This window comes from Stomoxys calcitrans, chromosome 1 (genome assembly GCF_963082655.1).
Source record: "Stomoxys calcitrans chromosome 1, idStoCalc2.1, whole genome shotgun sequence".
NCBI classification, from domain to species: domain Eukaryota; kingdom Metazoa; phylum Arthropoda; class Insecta; order Diptera; family Muscidae; genus Stomoxys; species Stomoxys calcitrans.
In genome coordinates this window covers 246,047,011-246,063,692 of record NC_081552.1, presented here as the reverse complement: position 1 = coordinate 246,063,692, position 16,682 = coordinate 246,047,011, and the positions used below count along the sequence as shown (strand labels likewise).

Here is a 16,682-nt window from a genome sequence, read left to right as displayed (position 1 = left end):
ATTAACATCTCTTTGTTCATACCCCAAGTGCTGGCTGCCAAAGATTTCAGTTTCGTGCCTCATCTAACAAAGTAGTAGCATGGGCTGACGAAGTAAAGCGGCTGTCGAAGGTCACTCCTAGTATCTTCGGATGATTTACGGTCGGAATTCTTTGTCTATTGACTAAAGTTCTGCAATTTTTCAAGTTGGGACTCTTGAAAAAAATCCACCAGATCTTGGAGATACATGTTTATTAGTTTACACAGCTCATGGATGTTCCCCTACGCTAGAACAAAGCAGTGATCCGCGTATGATTATCTTAACCCCAGTCGGTGGTGGGGTGTGTGTACACAGATAGAGGTTAAACAGGAGCGGGGAGAGAACACACCCCTGTGGAACCCCTTGTTTAGCTCTACGCGGCTTTGACTTCGAGTTTCTAAACTCTACGTGTGACTGTAGGCCGCACATGTAGTTCACAATCCACTTGATGATGTTATTGGCGAGGGGTTTGACTGACCTAATCAATCAGCCAGGACAATGTTGGTTTTGGGCCCATAAAAGACGCATTTATTATCCGATGTCGCCGAAATTTGACACACTGAGTTAAGTTAGGCCCCTCGATATCTTCCTGTAACGTGTCACAGATCGGGTTAGATTTGAATATATCTGCCATATAGACCCATCTCTCGATTTAAGCTCTTGGGCCCATAAAAGGCGCATTCATTGTCCAATTTCGCCGACAATCTTCTTTAATTTGGCTCAGATCAGTCCAGATTTGGATCTTGGAATCTTTGGAATCTTGGCACATTTATTGTTTGATTTCGCCCAAATTTGGGACAGTGAGTTATGTTAAGCCCCGCGACATACTTCTGCAATATGGCACAGATCGGTCCAAATTTGGATATAGCTGCCATGTAGACCTATCTCTCGATTTAAGGTTTTGAGCCTATAAAAGACAGATTTATTGTCCGATTTCGCCAAAATTTGGGACAGTGAGTTGTGTTAGGTTTTTTAACGTTCGTATCGTATATGGTTCAGATCGGTCTATAATTGGATAGTGCTACCAAAAAACCAATATTTGTTCTATAAAATTGAATAATGACTTGTATTTATTAGACCATTTTTGGTCCGTGTCGAATTTGGTCCAAATCGGACCATATTTCAATATAGCTGCTATGGGGGCATAAATTATGCATTTTTCACCGGATTATGACGAAAGGTGGTTTACATATATACCCCAGGTGGTTGGTATCCAAAGTTCGACCCGGCCGAACTTAACGTCTTTTTACTTGTTACACTTCACTGCAAAGTCAAGTGTAAACTTAAACTTGACTTGGGAAAATTTCCTCCATCAAATTATCCTAGATGAGACAATTTTTATTGTATACCTAAGTGAACATATTTCCATATAACATAATTTTAATTATGTAAATTTTCTTTACATGTATGAAACAGAATTTCATAAATATAAGAACTTTGTTCATAAACGATCATACTCATACATTTTCTTGCTTTAAGAATGATCATAACATTTATGAATTTTTTTATTAATATAATAAAACTTTTCATATTATTTATGAACAAAAAGGTTATGAAATCCGATCATTCAATTTATGAAGGAAAAATCTCTCTGTGTAGGAGGGAGATGGGTCTATATGACTCTCTTTGTTCGGCATGTTTGCCGGGTTTTTAAGAATAGGAACGACCCGACCCATTTTCCACACCACAGGTGTTACTATGCTGGAGATAGATAGATATATAGAGGTCGTCCGCCAGGTATTGGACTCCTAAATAAGGCCCAAAGCTTTCGATGGCTTGGCTTCGACTTTAAATAGTTGTAGTTCCTCGTCGACTGGTAGATGCCCTGTCTTCCATAGAATGCTCCTTTTAGCCTTGTCCATAAGGGTGGGTAGATTCATAAAGGCTAAAATAATCATAAGCTGAAAACCTGGGTTCGCACCCTGACGAACATTTCAGAAATATTCTTCTCTAATGTTTGTAAATTTTGTAAGGTCGACATCCATGTTAAACTTCTAAAAAAGTGATGTCGTTCTTTGGTTCACTATAGAAGAGTGGCTTCCATCATTGAGCTGACATTTGGAAAGCACTCGCCGTTCCTTAATGGCATGTTCATGGGCAAATTTGCTGTATCTTAATGGGATTTTCGAAGGCGAATTTTTCTTTTTGGAGAAAAAGAAAACTTTGATTTGTTTTATCCAATAATTGTTATATAGAACTGTGTTCATGTTAACGTTCTTTTTGATTTTTTTAAATACCTTGTAACATATGTACATAGATTTTGTCTCCACAAACATATCAAATGTGGTATGACGTAATTTAATGAAAAACGCGCAATATTTGAAAAGAAAATCGTTTCTATATTTTTTCAAGATATCCAAGAGATGATTTAATGCTTCTGCTTTTTATATATGTATGTTTGTATATGTACCTATAAAAGTCAAACGTGGGGATGTCAGATATATGTATCTAGATTCCCAAAGTCAAGGTCAACGAATTGTTCACTCCTTCTTGGTGTTGTCTGTTTTGCGTATAAAATATTCATAGAATTTTAAATTTCTTTTTTTTTTGTTTTTAATTTTATAGACGTTAAACCGAAATATATACATAATATGTATATGCATTACATATATCCATTTTGACGTATTTTTATACTAAAAACACTTGTATTGGCCCCCCAAATAATACAAAAAAAATATCTTTTGTTCTCTTAATACGAGTATCCTATATGAATTCGGAAATATTTCTTTCTTTATGATTCTTTCACAATGAACAACATATTTTTCATAAATGTATGTATGTATGTATAATTTTTTATTTTTATATCTCACATGTACCATGTTTTCTATGGAAAAATATTAAAAATATAATTCTAGTTGGAAAACAAACTTTCATGAGCGAAATTTTTTGAACAAATGTTGTTTTGAACATAATAATAAAAAAAAAAACATTTTTATATATTTTATGCACATTTTTTGGAAATCCAAATTTTATGAAATTTTCTTTAGATAGGAAAATTTAACAAAAGTTTTTATGAGGAATAAGTTTAAAAGAAAATTTTTTCTAATCAAATTGGCTGATGATTTTTATGAACATCACAATGCGACGAAATCAACTCAATGTCAATGAAAATCTAATTTTGAACTACACCGAAAGAAAAATGTTCATGATATTAATGATTTTGTCATAACTTTTATGAAAAACATGTTTAATTAAGTCCAAATGAAATTTTTCATAACATATATGAAACAGGTTTCATAAATCTCAAATAAATGAAACATGTCATATGATTTAAGAAAATTAAACATAGAGTTTATGAAAAGTTTTCATAACATGTATGAAAAACTTTCGTAACATGCAAAAGCATTTTCATAACATTTAAGAAAAAAATTAATGAAATTCATACTTATATTTTCTAAATTTATGAAACCCTATTTTACTATTCATGAAATGTTTTCATTATATTTATGACAAGTAAGTATGACAAAAAAGGCGTTAAGTTCGTCCATATAACGACACGGATGTCGAAAAGCCTAACATCAGTCAATGTGTAAAATTTCAGTGAAATTGGATTATAAATGCGCCTTTTATGGGGCCAAGATATCGGTCTATATGGCAGCCATATCCAAATCTGGACCGATTTGGGCAAAGTAGCAGAAAAATGTCGAAGAGCCTAACACAACTCACTGCCCCAAATTTCGGCGACATCCGACAATAAAAGCGCATTTTTATGGGCCCAAAATCTTGAATTGAGAGATCGGTCTATATGGCAGCTATATGCAAATCTTGATCGATGTAGGCCAAATTGCAGAAATATGTCGAGGAGCTTAACTTAACTCACTGTCTCAAATTTCGGCGAGATCGGACAATAAATGCGCCTTTTATGGGCTCAAAACCTTAAATCGAGAGATCGGTCTATATGGCAGCTATATCCAAATCTTGACCGATCGATGCCATATTGCAGAAGTATGTCGAGGGGCTTAACATAACTCACTGTCCGAAGTTTTGGCAAAATCGGACAATAAATGCGCATTTTATGGGCCCAAAACCTTAAATCGAGAGATCGGTCTATATGGCAGTTATATCCAAATCTTGACCGATCGATGCCATATTGCAGAAGTATGTCGAGGGGCTTAACTTAACTCACTGTCCGAAATTTTGGCAAAATCGGACAATAAATGCGCATTTTATGGGCCCAAAACCTTAAATCGAGAGATCGGTCTATATAGCAGTTATATCCAAACCTGGACCGATCTGGGCCAAATTGAAGAAGGATGTCGAAGAGCCTAACACAACTCATTGTCCCAAATTTCAGCGCGATCGGACATTAAATGCGCCTTTTATAGGCCAAAAATCTTAAGTCGAGAGATCGGTCTGTATGGCAGCTATATCAAAATCTGAAACAATCTAAGCCAAATTGCCAAATTGCAGAAATATATGCCACAAATATAGTTCGATCTGAACCAAATTTAGGTCGGATGTCGGGAGTCTCAAAGTAACTCACTGTTTCAAATTTCAGCGAAATCGGGTAATAAATAAAGCTGTTATGGGTTTCAGACCCCTTATCAGCAGATCGGTCTATATGATAGCTATATCTAAATATAGTCCGATCTAAAGCATACTTGGGTCCTATATTGGGAGGCCTAGAACTGCTAACTGTTTCGAATTTCAGCGAAATCGGTTAAAAAATAGAGCTTTTACGGGCTTCAGACTTTATCGGGAGATCCTATAAGGCAGCTATATCTAAATAAAGTCCGATCCGAACCAAATTTCGGTCGAATATTAACAGGCCTAAAACTACTCACTGTTTCAAATTTCAGCGCTATCGGTTAAAAATTAAGCTTTTATGGGTTTCAGAACCTTTACCGGGAGATCGATCTATATGGTAGTTATATCTAAATATAGTCCGATGTAATCCATATTTAGGTAAGATTTCGGGAGGCTTAAAATAATCCACTGTGTCAAGTTTCAGCGAAATCGGGTAATAGATAAAGCTTTTATGGGCTTAAGACCCTTGATCGGCAGATCGATCTATATTACAGCTATATCTAAATTTAGTCCGATTTGAACCATATTTGCCTCCTAAGTTGTGAGGCCTTAAACTACTCACTGTTTCGAATTTCAGCGAAATCGGATAAAAAATTAAACTTTTATGGGCTTCAGACCCTTTACCGGGAGATCGATCTATATGGTAGCTATATCTTAATATAGTCCAATCTAAACCATATTTAGGTCAGATGTCGTCAGGCTTAAAATAAAAAATCGTATAAAAAATAAAGCATTTATGGGCATTAGAACCTTTATCTAGAGATCGGTCTATATAGCAGCCATATCCAATTAAAGTCCGATTTGGCCCGTTCAACAACTTAACCAGCGTGCATCAAAAAGACCCATCTGTGCCAAATTTCAGCTCAATATCTCAATTTTTGAAGGCTGTAGAGTGATTACAACAGACGGAGGGAAAGACGGATAGACACACGGAAATCGTTAAATCGTCTCAAAATTTTACGACGATCCGAAATATACATATTTTGTAGGGTCGGGAATTGATATTCCGATGTGTTGCAAACGAAATGGCAAAATGAATATACCCCCTATCCTACGGTGGTAGGTTGGAAAAATTTTATGTGTCACAAATTCTTGCAGGTATTTATCATATCGTAAACAAATTCCAACGTAGACAAATTAGTGTCGTTTGCGACCATTTGGTATTTTCTTACCGCAAATATTAGCTTTTACCCAATATTTTCAACGCGCGGATGCTTTTTTAGCTAAACATTCTATAAAAATTCATTTTGATTTGTAATTTTGTATGAAAATTCATCAAATTCACAAATTGTTGCCAATTTAGCAAAACAATAATCTGGCAACATTTGTGATATGATACACACACTTGTCTAATGGCAAAATAACCAATCAGCATTCGAATATTGAGGGCTCGTCATCACATGAGAAACTGACACAAGCACATGGGCGTCTATACTAAAGCACTTTCAAATATCAGATACGATGGTATACAAACAGTTGTTTTGAATTTTTGTATCGTTAACCTATACTGAAATCATGTAAGAGTGAGTGACAGGTACAGTGACTTCGATTGGAGGGTAGGATGATACATTTGAACAATCTACCGCAAGTACGCTTAAATTAAATGCTTAATTAAAGAAACAAGTATTATTTAATCGAACTTAAAACCTTTCAATGGAATTTAAGGAAAACATTGTAAGAGGAGACACCAACTATGTTTGCAATGGTATGGTAATGAGATCATCCTAAAAGTATACCTCAATTAAATTCATAGGCAATCCTTGAAGTTCTCTTCTCAAATGGGTAGAAAGTATCTTATGAAGAAAGTTTTGTAATATAGGGTGATTTTTAGATGTGTGGTTTTCATGAATAAATCTGATCAAAAAGCTTTGTAAAGGTTGTTGTTTAAAACGTTTAATTTAATGCTATGACCTGATTCTTGGTCATAACTTTAAATAAATTTTCATACAGATTTGTATATCCTACACTACTACTGTGCTACAGAGTATTATAACTTAGTGCATTTGTTTGCAACACCCAGAAGAAAGAGAGACAGACCCATTGATAAGTATTTCGATGGACTCAGAATCACATTCTGATTCGATTTAGCTTATCCGTCTGTCTGTCTGTCTCTCCGCCTGTCCGTATGTCCATTTTAATTTGTGTACAAACTACAGGTCGCATTTTTCATTCGACTGTCTTAAAATTTGGTACAGTCATGTTTTTTCGCCTAGAAACACAGCCTATTGAAATTGAAAAAAAACGGTCTAGATTTGGATATAGCTCCCATATATATGTTCGTCCGATTTGCAGTAATAATGCAATTAAATGGTCATTTGTTAATCGATTCTCACGATTTTTAGCAGAAACGATTTTCTCTTGACTCTCGACATTACTGGAATTTCCATGGAAATCGATTCAGATTTAGATATATCTCTCATATATATATCGACTGATTTTTACTTATAGAGTCACAGCAAGTGCATTTATTAACCAATCTTGCCAACATTTTGCACAACGCTTTTCTCGACACGGCCACCACAATATCTGAGAAGTTTGGCCGAAATCGGTTCAGATTTAGATATAGCTGCCATATATATGTTCGTCCGATTTTGAGAAATATTGCAATAAAGTGGCCATTTGTTAACCGATTCTCTCGAAACTCCGCAGCAAGGATTTTCTTTTGACTCTTAATACTATTGTTGAATTTCATATAAATCGGCCCAGATTAAGATATAGCTGTCATATAGACCGATCTCTCGATTTAAGGTTTTGGGCCCATAAAAGGCGCATTTATTGTTCGATTTCGCCGAAACTTGGGACAGTGAGTTGTATTAGGCCCTTCGACATCGTCTTTTAATTTGGCCCAAATCGGTTAAAATTTGGATATAGCTGCCATATAGACCGATCTTTCAATTTACGGGTTTGGTTAAAATGGAGGCCCCTTAGCATTGAGTTTAAAACTTGTTTTTAAGAAAAACAAAATTTTGATAACATTTTCAATAACAATAACAAAAGAATTAATATTGGTCATTGTTGGAAAATATAGCTCGCAGTGCCCCTTAAGTCAAATGGTAAAGCTGGCCAGGTTTAGTTCGACTCCCAAAGGGCACAATCATCTCATTGAGTTTTGATTGTTTGGTTTCCTTATTATTGGGTTTGCCTGCTTCTAGCCAGATTTAACGAACAAGCTTATTCATACATCTTAATTAGCTCAGCTGCTAACCCATCGGATCCTACTGCCTGAATGTTTGTAAAACGTATTACTACTATTTGAATAGCACTCCCATTTTCTTTCAAAAAATTTTGTACAAAATTCAAATTTGGATGATTTTCAATTTGCATGCCTGCTGGGATGTGTTTATGAAAATATGACCCTCATTGCTTAGTGTTGTATTAATTTCGTAAACTCCCTAAAGGTGGTTCTTGTGGTGGTATCCTCTGACTTTCATTGCCATTGCATACAAAATTTATGATCAATAACCTCGTCTCAAAAAAGAAGATGTGTTCATCGATGATTTTATTTTAAAAATCTTAGCCATAGACCCTTGCTGTACCCATATTAGGCATCAACTAGCTTTCTAATTTTTATTTTCCATTCAAATGTTTTCCCAGCTTTCTAGGCCATCCCACTGTGCACTGTGTCAAAACACCTGGCACATGAAATCTTTTGCAATTCCTTAAGAAATTTTGTACGGAAGCCAAGAGAAAAAAGTTGTCTAAAGTGGCAGTATGCACGCAATTCTACAAATAAACAGCACAAAACGTGATGACAAATGCGCTGAAATAATTGCTACTGCACTTGTTGCGCCAAAACAAAGTTCGACGACAAAAAAGCCCCATGCTCGGGCCTATCCAAAGAGGAAACTGCGGCGGCAACTCTTCACAATTGCAAGTCAACATCAACAATTCAAAGCGTTTATTTGGTGATCTCGTGCCTAAATTATGGGGGTGTGGTAGTGCTGGTGGTGGTGTAAACAAATTTCCTCTAAAAGTTCAATTGTGAAAATAAAACAAAATTACATAAAAGTTGTTGATAATCGCGTGAATACAAAGAGTGCCGAGAGGTCGAAACTTTTATTTCTTTTCTAATTGCAATTGGCGGTTTGCTGTTATTCATCATCATTATCATTGTAATCATTTTGTTTGGCGTAGTTGTGAGATTGGTGTAAGAGGCGCTGGCTAATGGTCTTACATGAGTGGCGAAAAACTAAATTGAAAAAATAACGAAGTCATAACGAAACACGTCAATCAAAATTTTAGCGAAATCGGATAGGATTTGCGCCCTCCAAAGGCTCACGAAGTCAAGACCCCAGATCGGTTTATGGTCTGAGACGAATATTTCGAGGGGTAACAAACAGAGTGACGAAATAAGTATACCCCCATCCTATGGTGGAGGTGGAGATTAATTTCTCTAATCCGATAGCAACTCGTTTCGATTGTTTTACATTAGAGGTAAGAACTCGTCATAGGTACCCGGAGCATTTGTTTACTTCAGGTGACCACCGACTACATGGCCGATAATGACACTTGAAAAAGAAGGCGTCTAAAGTTAAAACAGCAAAATAAATGGAATTGTACTAGAACACTGTTGCGTATGATTTATGTTAATTATGTTCTATTAGCATATAGAGTGCAATATCTCAAGAAATAATCGCAAAATTTCCACCAAAGTGGTATGAAGTCGGATAGTCAATTATTTTTACCTAAAACAGATTATAAGTCCAGACACATTGAGTCACATGCAAAACAAGGCAAACCAGCCCATCAAAGAAAAAGGAAACTATCCAACTATTCTTAGAATTCTGGTAATGTATTCGGTGGGACCACAAGGGTATTTTGTTGTTTGGGCTGTTGAAATCGGATTATACGACTCCCGGCAAATTTTTTATTAATTTAAAATTAAATTTTCGGTAGATTTTTAAATTTTCGATAAATATTGAAAATTTTTATACATTTTTCATTTTCGATAAATTTGTAAATTTTCAATAAATTTGTAAATTTTCGATAAGTTTTTAAATTATCGATAAATTTTTAAATTTTCGATAAATTTTTAAATTTTCGGTAAATTCTTAAATTTTTGATAAATTTTTAAATTTTCGATAAATTTTTAAGTTATCGATAAATTTTTAAATTTTCAAAAAAATTTTCAAACTTCTTTTAATTTATAAATTTATATGAATTTTTAAATTTCTATGAATTAAAAAAACATTTTTAAAAAGTAATAAAATGTTCGATAATTTTTTAAATTTCGATAAATTTTTCAAATGCAAAATTTTCGATAAATTTTTACATTTTAGATAAATTTTTAAAAAGAAATAAAATTTTCGATGAATTTTTAAATTTTCGAAAAATTTTTAGATTTTCGTTAAATTTTTAAAATTTCGATAAATTTTTAAGTTATCGATAAATTTTGTAAATTTTCATAAAAATTTTAAAACTTCTTTTAATTTTTAAATTTCTATGAATTTTAAAATTTCTATGAATAATTTAAATTTTTTAAATTTCGATAAATTTTTAAAATGCAAAATTTTTGATAAATTTTTAAAAAGTAATAAAATTTTCGATAAATTTTTAAAATTTTCGATAATTTTTTAAATTTTCGATACATTTTTAAATTTTTGATAAATTTTTAAATTTTCGATACATTTTTAAATTTTCGATAAATGTTTAAATTTTCGATAAGTTTTTAAATTTTCGATACATTTTTAAATTTTCGATAAATTTTTAGATTTTCGATACATTTTTAAATTTTCGATAAATTTTGAAATTTTCGATAAATTTTTAAATTTTCGATACATTTTTAAATTTTCGATAAATTTTTACATTTTCGATTAATTTTTAAATTTTCAAAAAAATTAAACTTTCTTTTAATTTTTATGAATTTTTAAATTTCCATGAGTTTTTAAATTTCTTTGATAAATTTTTAAAATTTAATAAGTAAACGGAAGAAACAAATTTCTATGGTATTGGAGCTATATCAAGTTATGGTCTGATTCGGTCCATAATTGAATAGAATGTTGGAGACCAAAGTAGATGCCATTTTATATTTCAACCAATTCAAGTAAGAAGGCTCAAGGGGCTCAAGAAGTAAAATAGGGAGATCGCTTTAAATGGGAACTGTATCAGGCTATAGACCGATTCAAACCATATTTGACACGTCTGTTGAAGGTAATGGGAGAAGCCGTTGTACAAAATTTCAGCCAAATCGTATAAGAATTGTGCCCTCTAGTGGCTCAAGAAGTCAAGATTCAAGATCGGTTTATATGGCAGCTATATCTGGTTACAACCAATTTGAACTATACTTAGCACAGTTGTTGGAACTCATAGCGATCCACGTCATGTTGAGTTTTAGCCAAATCGGATAGGTTTTGCGCCATGTAGAGGCTGAAGAAGTCAAGACCCCAGATCGGTTTATATTACAACTATACCAGGTTTTATAGACCGATTTGAACCATACTTAGCACAGTCGTGGAAGTCATAACGAAACAAGTAATGCAAAACCTTAGCCAAATCGGATAAGAATTGCGCCCTCTAGTGGCTCAAGAAGTCAAGATCCAAGATCGGTTTATATGGCAGCTATATCAAAACATGCACCGATACGGCCCATTTACAATCCCTACCGACCTACACTAAGCCTATAAGAAGTATCTGTGCAAAATTTCAAGCGGCTAGCTTTACTCCTTCGAAAGTTATCGTGCTTAACACGTTTTTTACTTGTTTTTATACCCACCACCGAAGGATGGGGGTATATTCATTTTGTCATTACGTTTGCAACACATCGAAATATCCATTTCCGACCCTATAATCGATCTCTCGATTTTGGGTCTTAGGCCCATAAAAGCCACATTTATTACCCGATTTTGCTGAAATTTGGAACAGAGAGTTGTGTTAGGCTGTCGAAATTCCTCTTTAACTTGGCTCAGATCGGTCCAGATTTGGATATAGCTATCATATAGACCGATCTCTCGATTTAGGGTTTTGGGGTCATAAAACGCGCATTTATTGTCCAATGTCACCGAAATTTAGGGCAGTGAGTTACGTTAAAACCCTCGACATACTTCTGCAATATGGCACAGATCAGTCCAGATTTGGATATAGCTATCATATAGACCGATCTCTAGATTTAGGGTCTTAGGCCCATAAAATCCACATTTATTACCCGATTTTGCTTAAATTTGGGACAGAGAGTTGTGTTAGGCCCTTCGACATTCTTCGTCAATTTTGCCCAGATCGGTCCAGATTTGGATATAGCTGCCATATAGACCGATCTCTCGATTTTAGGTCTTGCGGCCATAAAAGACGCATTTATTGCCCGATGTCGCCGAAATTTGGGACAGTGAGTTATGGTAGGCTCTTCGATATTTTTCTGCAACTTGACCCAGATCGCCCATGAAAGTCGCATTTATTGTCTGATTTCGCCGAAATTTGGGACAGTGAGTTGTGTTAGGACCTGCTCCAAACCCTCTTGAAATAGGTTTTTTTGACGATCATGACAATATGGAATACAAATTCAAAGGTATTCGGGAGTATATTACGAATATGGTCAGGAAGTAAGAATAGGCTCTATGATTTATTGATAACGGATGGGGGCGGACCCTCCACCGTTACCCCATAAAAAACACCGCCCAAAATCAAAAGTGGACCCATAAGGACAATATGGGTATCAAATGAAAAATATGCGGGAGTAGATAAAGAATCTGGCATACAAATTCATGTCGCAGTATAGGGGGTCACACCGCCCCCACAAAAACGCCCAAAATGGACACATTAGCCAATAACGGATACATTGGACTCAGTTTGTTTGTTGCGTATAGACTGTAAAGCGGCAGAAGCGATTTCCTCGAAATTTTCGCATATTGTGTAGGTTGGTCTGGAAGCAAACATAGGTTTTATATATTTTTCGGTATTGTTTTTTTTTTTATTAAATTTTTTTACACAATTTCAACCATATTTTCCGTTTTGAGAGAATTTTTTGTCACATTTTTGGATATTCCACGTTTGTTGGTTAAACCAGAAGTAGGATTTGGAACCACTGCATGGTGGAGGGCATATAGGTTAGACTAAACTTTATTTGGTTAAAATTTTAATTCATTTAAAAATTCCAAAGTGATTTTCTAACACCCCTAGTGATACGCCTATGGTTATCCCTCCTCATCATCTTCAGCATAGTCTTGACATTCTCGGCCAACATTGCTCTGCTCTTTTTTTTCCCCAACAAACCCAACTAGACCAAAACCGCCACCACCACCTGATATAAAAGGTTTTGTCATACTATTGCCGTCTTTTAGTCTTCGTTGGCGGTGAGGTGCGGTTGTATTATTTTTTTTTTGTTTTTGTTGGTCGGTTTTTTCGGTTTCGTTTCAAAAGTTATTCTGCAACGAATGATCACTGTGATCAACGTTGTTGATTGAGTTCAGTCGCTTGCAAAACGTTGTCTGGTGAACTTGAACCAACGCCGAAATAGAACCATTGAACGGAACGGAAACCGCAAATTATTTACTTACAACGAAAAAAAAATATACGGGATTTCCATATAAAAAATATTCTAATTCTAAACAAAGATCTATTTGGTGTAAAGTAAATTTCTTTAAAAAATGGGTAAGTTTGGCTTTAAGGCTAAGCCCCTGGTGTTCTTAAGAGTAATTTTTGGTAGAATTTTTTTTTGGTAATTTTTTCTCTTAAAAAATTGCATAATCAGTGCATGATGACGGTTAGAAAAGTGTTTTAATTTGAATTTTTTTTCTTTTTTTTTAAACAAGACAAGTTATTTTGTATTTGCATAAATAACCCTCCACCCCCCACGAATTGTTTTTTTTTTTTCAAATTAAATCCATATATTAAAGAGCTGCAAATTTTCGGTAGATAAAAAAAAATGATGTTCCCCACCCTACTTTGTGTTAACCGGTTTTGTTTCCTTAATTTTGGCAGTTAGCAAATGCCAAGTGAAAATTGATGGTCTAAAACAAATTCGCCCATGTGTTTAAAAAATATGAAAAATTGTAATTAATATCAACTGCTATTATTTTTTTTACTGATAAAATATTAAACTATTGGTGTTAGTGCAAATACTTTAATGGACTTAAATTTATTTTTAAAATATAAAAACAGATATATTAAAAAAATATGGTTTAACAGAGACTAACAATGAAATATTACAGAGCAAAAAATGCTAAAGTCTGAATACAGTCTTAGTGATTTGGCTTTGCCATTCTAAGTGGTTGGGGGATTTACGCTGACAGATGATTTCTTAGTGACTGCAGGGGGAAGTTTTTTTTCTCTTATTCGACATGAATTATTGGAGATTATTATTGAATGGATGTACTTGTTTTCTAGGAAATTTCTATTAAAAAAAAAAACACCAGATAAATGCCTCAAGTGGAATGAAATATTGGCAATTATCCTAAAACTCAAATTAAGCTTGAAATTAACAAGTTTGAAACACGAAACCCAGTTTTTATACCCTCCACCGAAGGATGGCGGTATATTCATTTTGTCATTCCGTTGGCCACACATCGAAATATCCATTTCCGACCCCATAAAGTATTGGGTTGCCCAAAAAGTAATTGCGGATGTTTTAAAAGAAAGTAAAAGCATTTTTAATAAAACTTAGAATGAATTTTAATCAAATATACTTTTTTTACACTTTTTTTTCTAAAGCAAGCTAAATAAAACTTAGAATGAATTTTAATCAAATATACTTTTTTTACACTTTTTTTTCTAAAGCAAGCTAACAGTAACAGCTGATAACTGACAGAAGAAAGAATGCAATTACAGAGTCACAAGCTGTGAAAAAATTTGTCAACGCCGATTATATGTCAACGCAATTACTTTTTGGGCAACCCAATATATATATTCTTAATCAGCGTAAAAATCTAAGACGATTTAGACATGTCCTTTCGTCCGTCTGTCCGTCCGTCCGCCTGTCCGTCCGTCTGTCCGTCCGTCCGCCCGCCTGTCCGTCCGTCCGCCCGCCTGTCCGTCCGTCCGCCTGTCCGTCCGTCCGCCTGTCCGTCCGTCTGTCCATCCGTCCGTCTGTCCGTCCGTCTGTCCATCCGTCCGTCTGTCCGTCCGTCCGTCTGTCCGTCCGTCTGTCCGTCCGTCCGTCCATCTGTCCGTCCGTCCGTCTGTCTGTTGAAATCTCGCTACAGTCTTTAAAAATAGAGATATTGAGCTAAAACTTTGCACCGATTCATTTTTTGGTCTATAAGCAGGTTAAGTTCGAAAATGGGTTATATCGGACTATATCTTGATGTAGCCCCCATATAGACCGATCCGCCGATTTAGGGTCTTTGGCTCATAAAAGCCACATTTATTATCCGATTTTTCTGAAATTTGGGACAGTGGGTTCTGTTAGGACCCTCGACATCCTTGTTCAGTTTGGCTCAGATCGGTCCAGATTTGGATATAGCTGCCATATACACCGATTTTTTAATATAAAGTTTTTGGCCCATAAAAGGTGCATTTATTGCCCGATTTCGCCGAAATTTGGGATAGTGAGTTGTGTTAGGCCCTTCAATATTTTTCTTTAATTTGGCTTAGATCGGTTCAGATTTGAATATAGCTGCCATATAGACCGATCTCTCGATTTTAGGTTTAGGCCCCAAAAAAGGCGCATTTATTGTCCGATTTAGCCGAAATTTGGGACAGTGAGTTGTGTTAGGCAATTCAACATTCTTTTTTAATTTGGCTTAAATCGGTCCACATTTGAATATAGCTGCCATATAGACCTATTTTTGAATATAAGGTTTTTGGCCCATAAAATACGCATTTATTATCCGATCTCCCCGAAATTTGAAACCGTGAGCTATGTTAGGCCCTTCGACATCTTTCTCTAATTTGGCTTAGATCGGCTCAGATTTGGATATAGTTGCCATATAGACCGATCTCTCGATTTAAGGTCTTGGGCCCATAAAAGGCGCATTTATTGTCCGATTTCGCCGAAATTTGCGACAGAGAGTTGTGTTAGGCCCTTCAACATTCTTCTTTAATTTGGCTTAGATCGGTTCAGATTTGAATATAGCTGCCATATAGACCGATTTTTGAATATATGGTTTTTGGCCCATAAAAGGCGCATTTATTAACCGATCTCCTCGAAATTCGAAACCGTGAGCTATGTTAGGCCCTTCGACGTTCTTCTTCAATTCGGCACAGATCGGTCTAGATTTGGATATAGCTGCTATATAGGTCGATCTCTCGATTTAAGTTTTGGGCCCATAGAATTCGCATTTATTATCCGATGTCCCCGAAATTTGAAACCGTGAGCTATGTTAGGCCCTTCGACGTTCTTCTTCAATTCGGCACAGATCGGTATAGATTTGGATATAGCTGCATTATAGACTGATCTTTCGATTTGAAGTCTTGGCCCCATAAAAGGCACATTTATAATCCGTTAACGCTGAAATTTGGGACAGTGATTTATGTTAGGCTTTTCGACATCCGTGTCGTATATGGTTCAGATCGGTCTTTGTTTGGTTATGGCTACCAAAATGAACAATATTTTGTTCAACAAAATTGAACAATATCCTCAATATCCGCGTCGAATTTGGTCCATATCGGACCATATTTCGATAAAGCTGCTGTGGGGGCATAAATTATGCATTTTTCACCGGATTATGACAAAAGGTGGTATACATATATACCCCGGCCGAACTTAACGCCTTTTTTACTTGTGATTTGACTGCTGTTAATGAGAGGGGTGACGTTGTGCTGGTTGGGCTGTATCTCATCTTGAGAAGTTTTTGGATGGGGTGTGTGAGCTTCCAGATATTTGGACCAAGTTTCGAAGTCTCAACTGATCTTTATCAAATCGGGCAATCAATTTATATGGGCAATATATTATATGGCTATATCAGGTGAGGACTGATTTGCACTGCATTGGGCACGGCAGTTGAAAGTAAGTGAAAACAAGTGGTAATGGTGCTTTCTAAAGGCCCTTCGTGAAATGGGTCTATATGGAAGCTAATCAAAACATGAACGGATTTGGCCCATTTACTATCCAAATTGACCGTGATTAATAAGAAGTATTAGTGCAAAATTTCAAGCGCCTAGCTTTACTCCTTCGAAAGTTAACGTGCTTTCTACAGACAGATAGACGCACGGCTAAAGCAACTTGGGTCTCAGGTTTGCCATATTTCGATAAGTTACAAGAAATTTGC

The 16,682-nt window shown here is 35.3% G+C and overlaps 1 protein-coding gene across 3 annotated transcripts in view; it reads left to right on the top strand.

Moving 5' to 3' along the window:
* The window catches only part of LOC106086948 (glycerol kinase), a 53,842-nt gene that overhangs the window by 3,713 nt on the left and 33,447 nt on the right, over positions 1-16,682 (top strand). The window contains exon 1 of one of the 3 annotated variants that reach the window (XM_013251778.2): positions 8,702-8,979. The exons of 1 other annotated variant lie outside the window; for it this stretch is intronic. Coding sequence is in view for 1 of the 2 variants with exons in the window: in XM_013251776.2 (XP_013107230.1) it covers positions 13,122-13,125 (4 nt within the window). In the remaining variant the exon portion in view is untranslated. Of the gene's footprint in view, positions 1-8,701; positions 8,980-12,849; positions 13,126-16,682 lie in introns of those variants that run through there. One more of the 3 variants, XM_013251776.2, reaches the window with a different exon arrangement.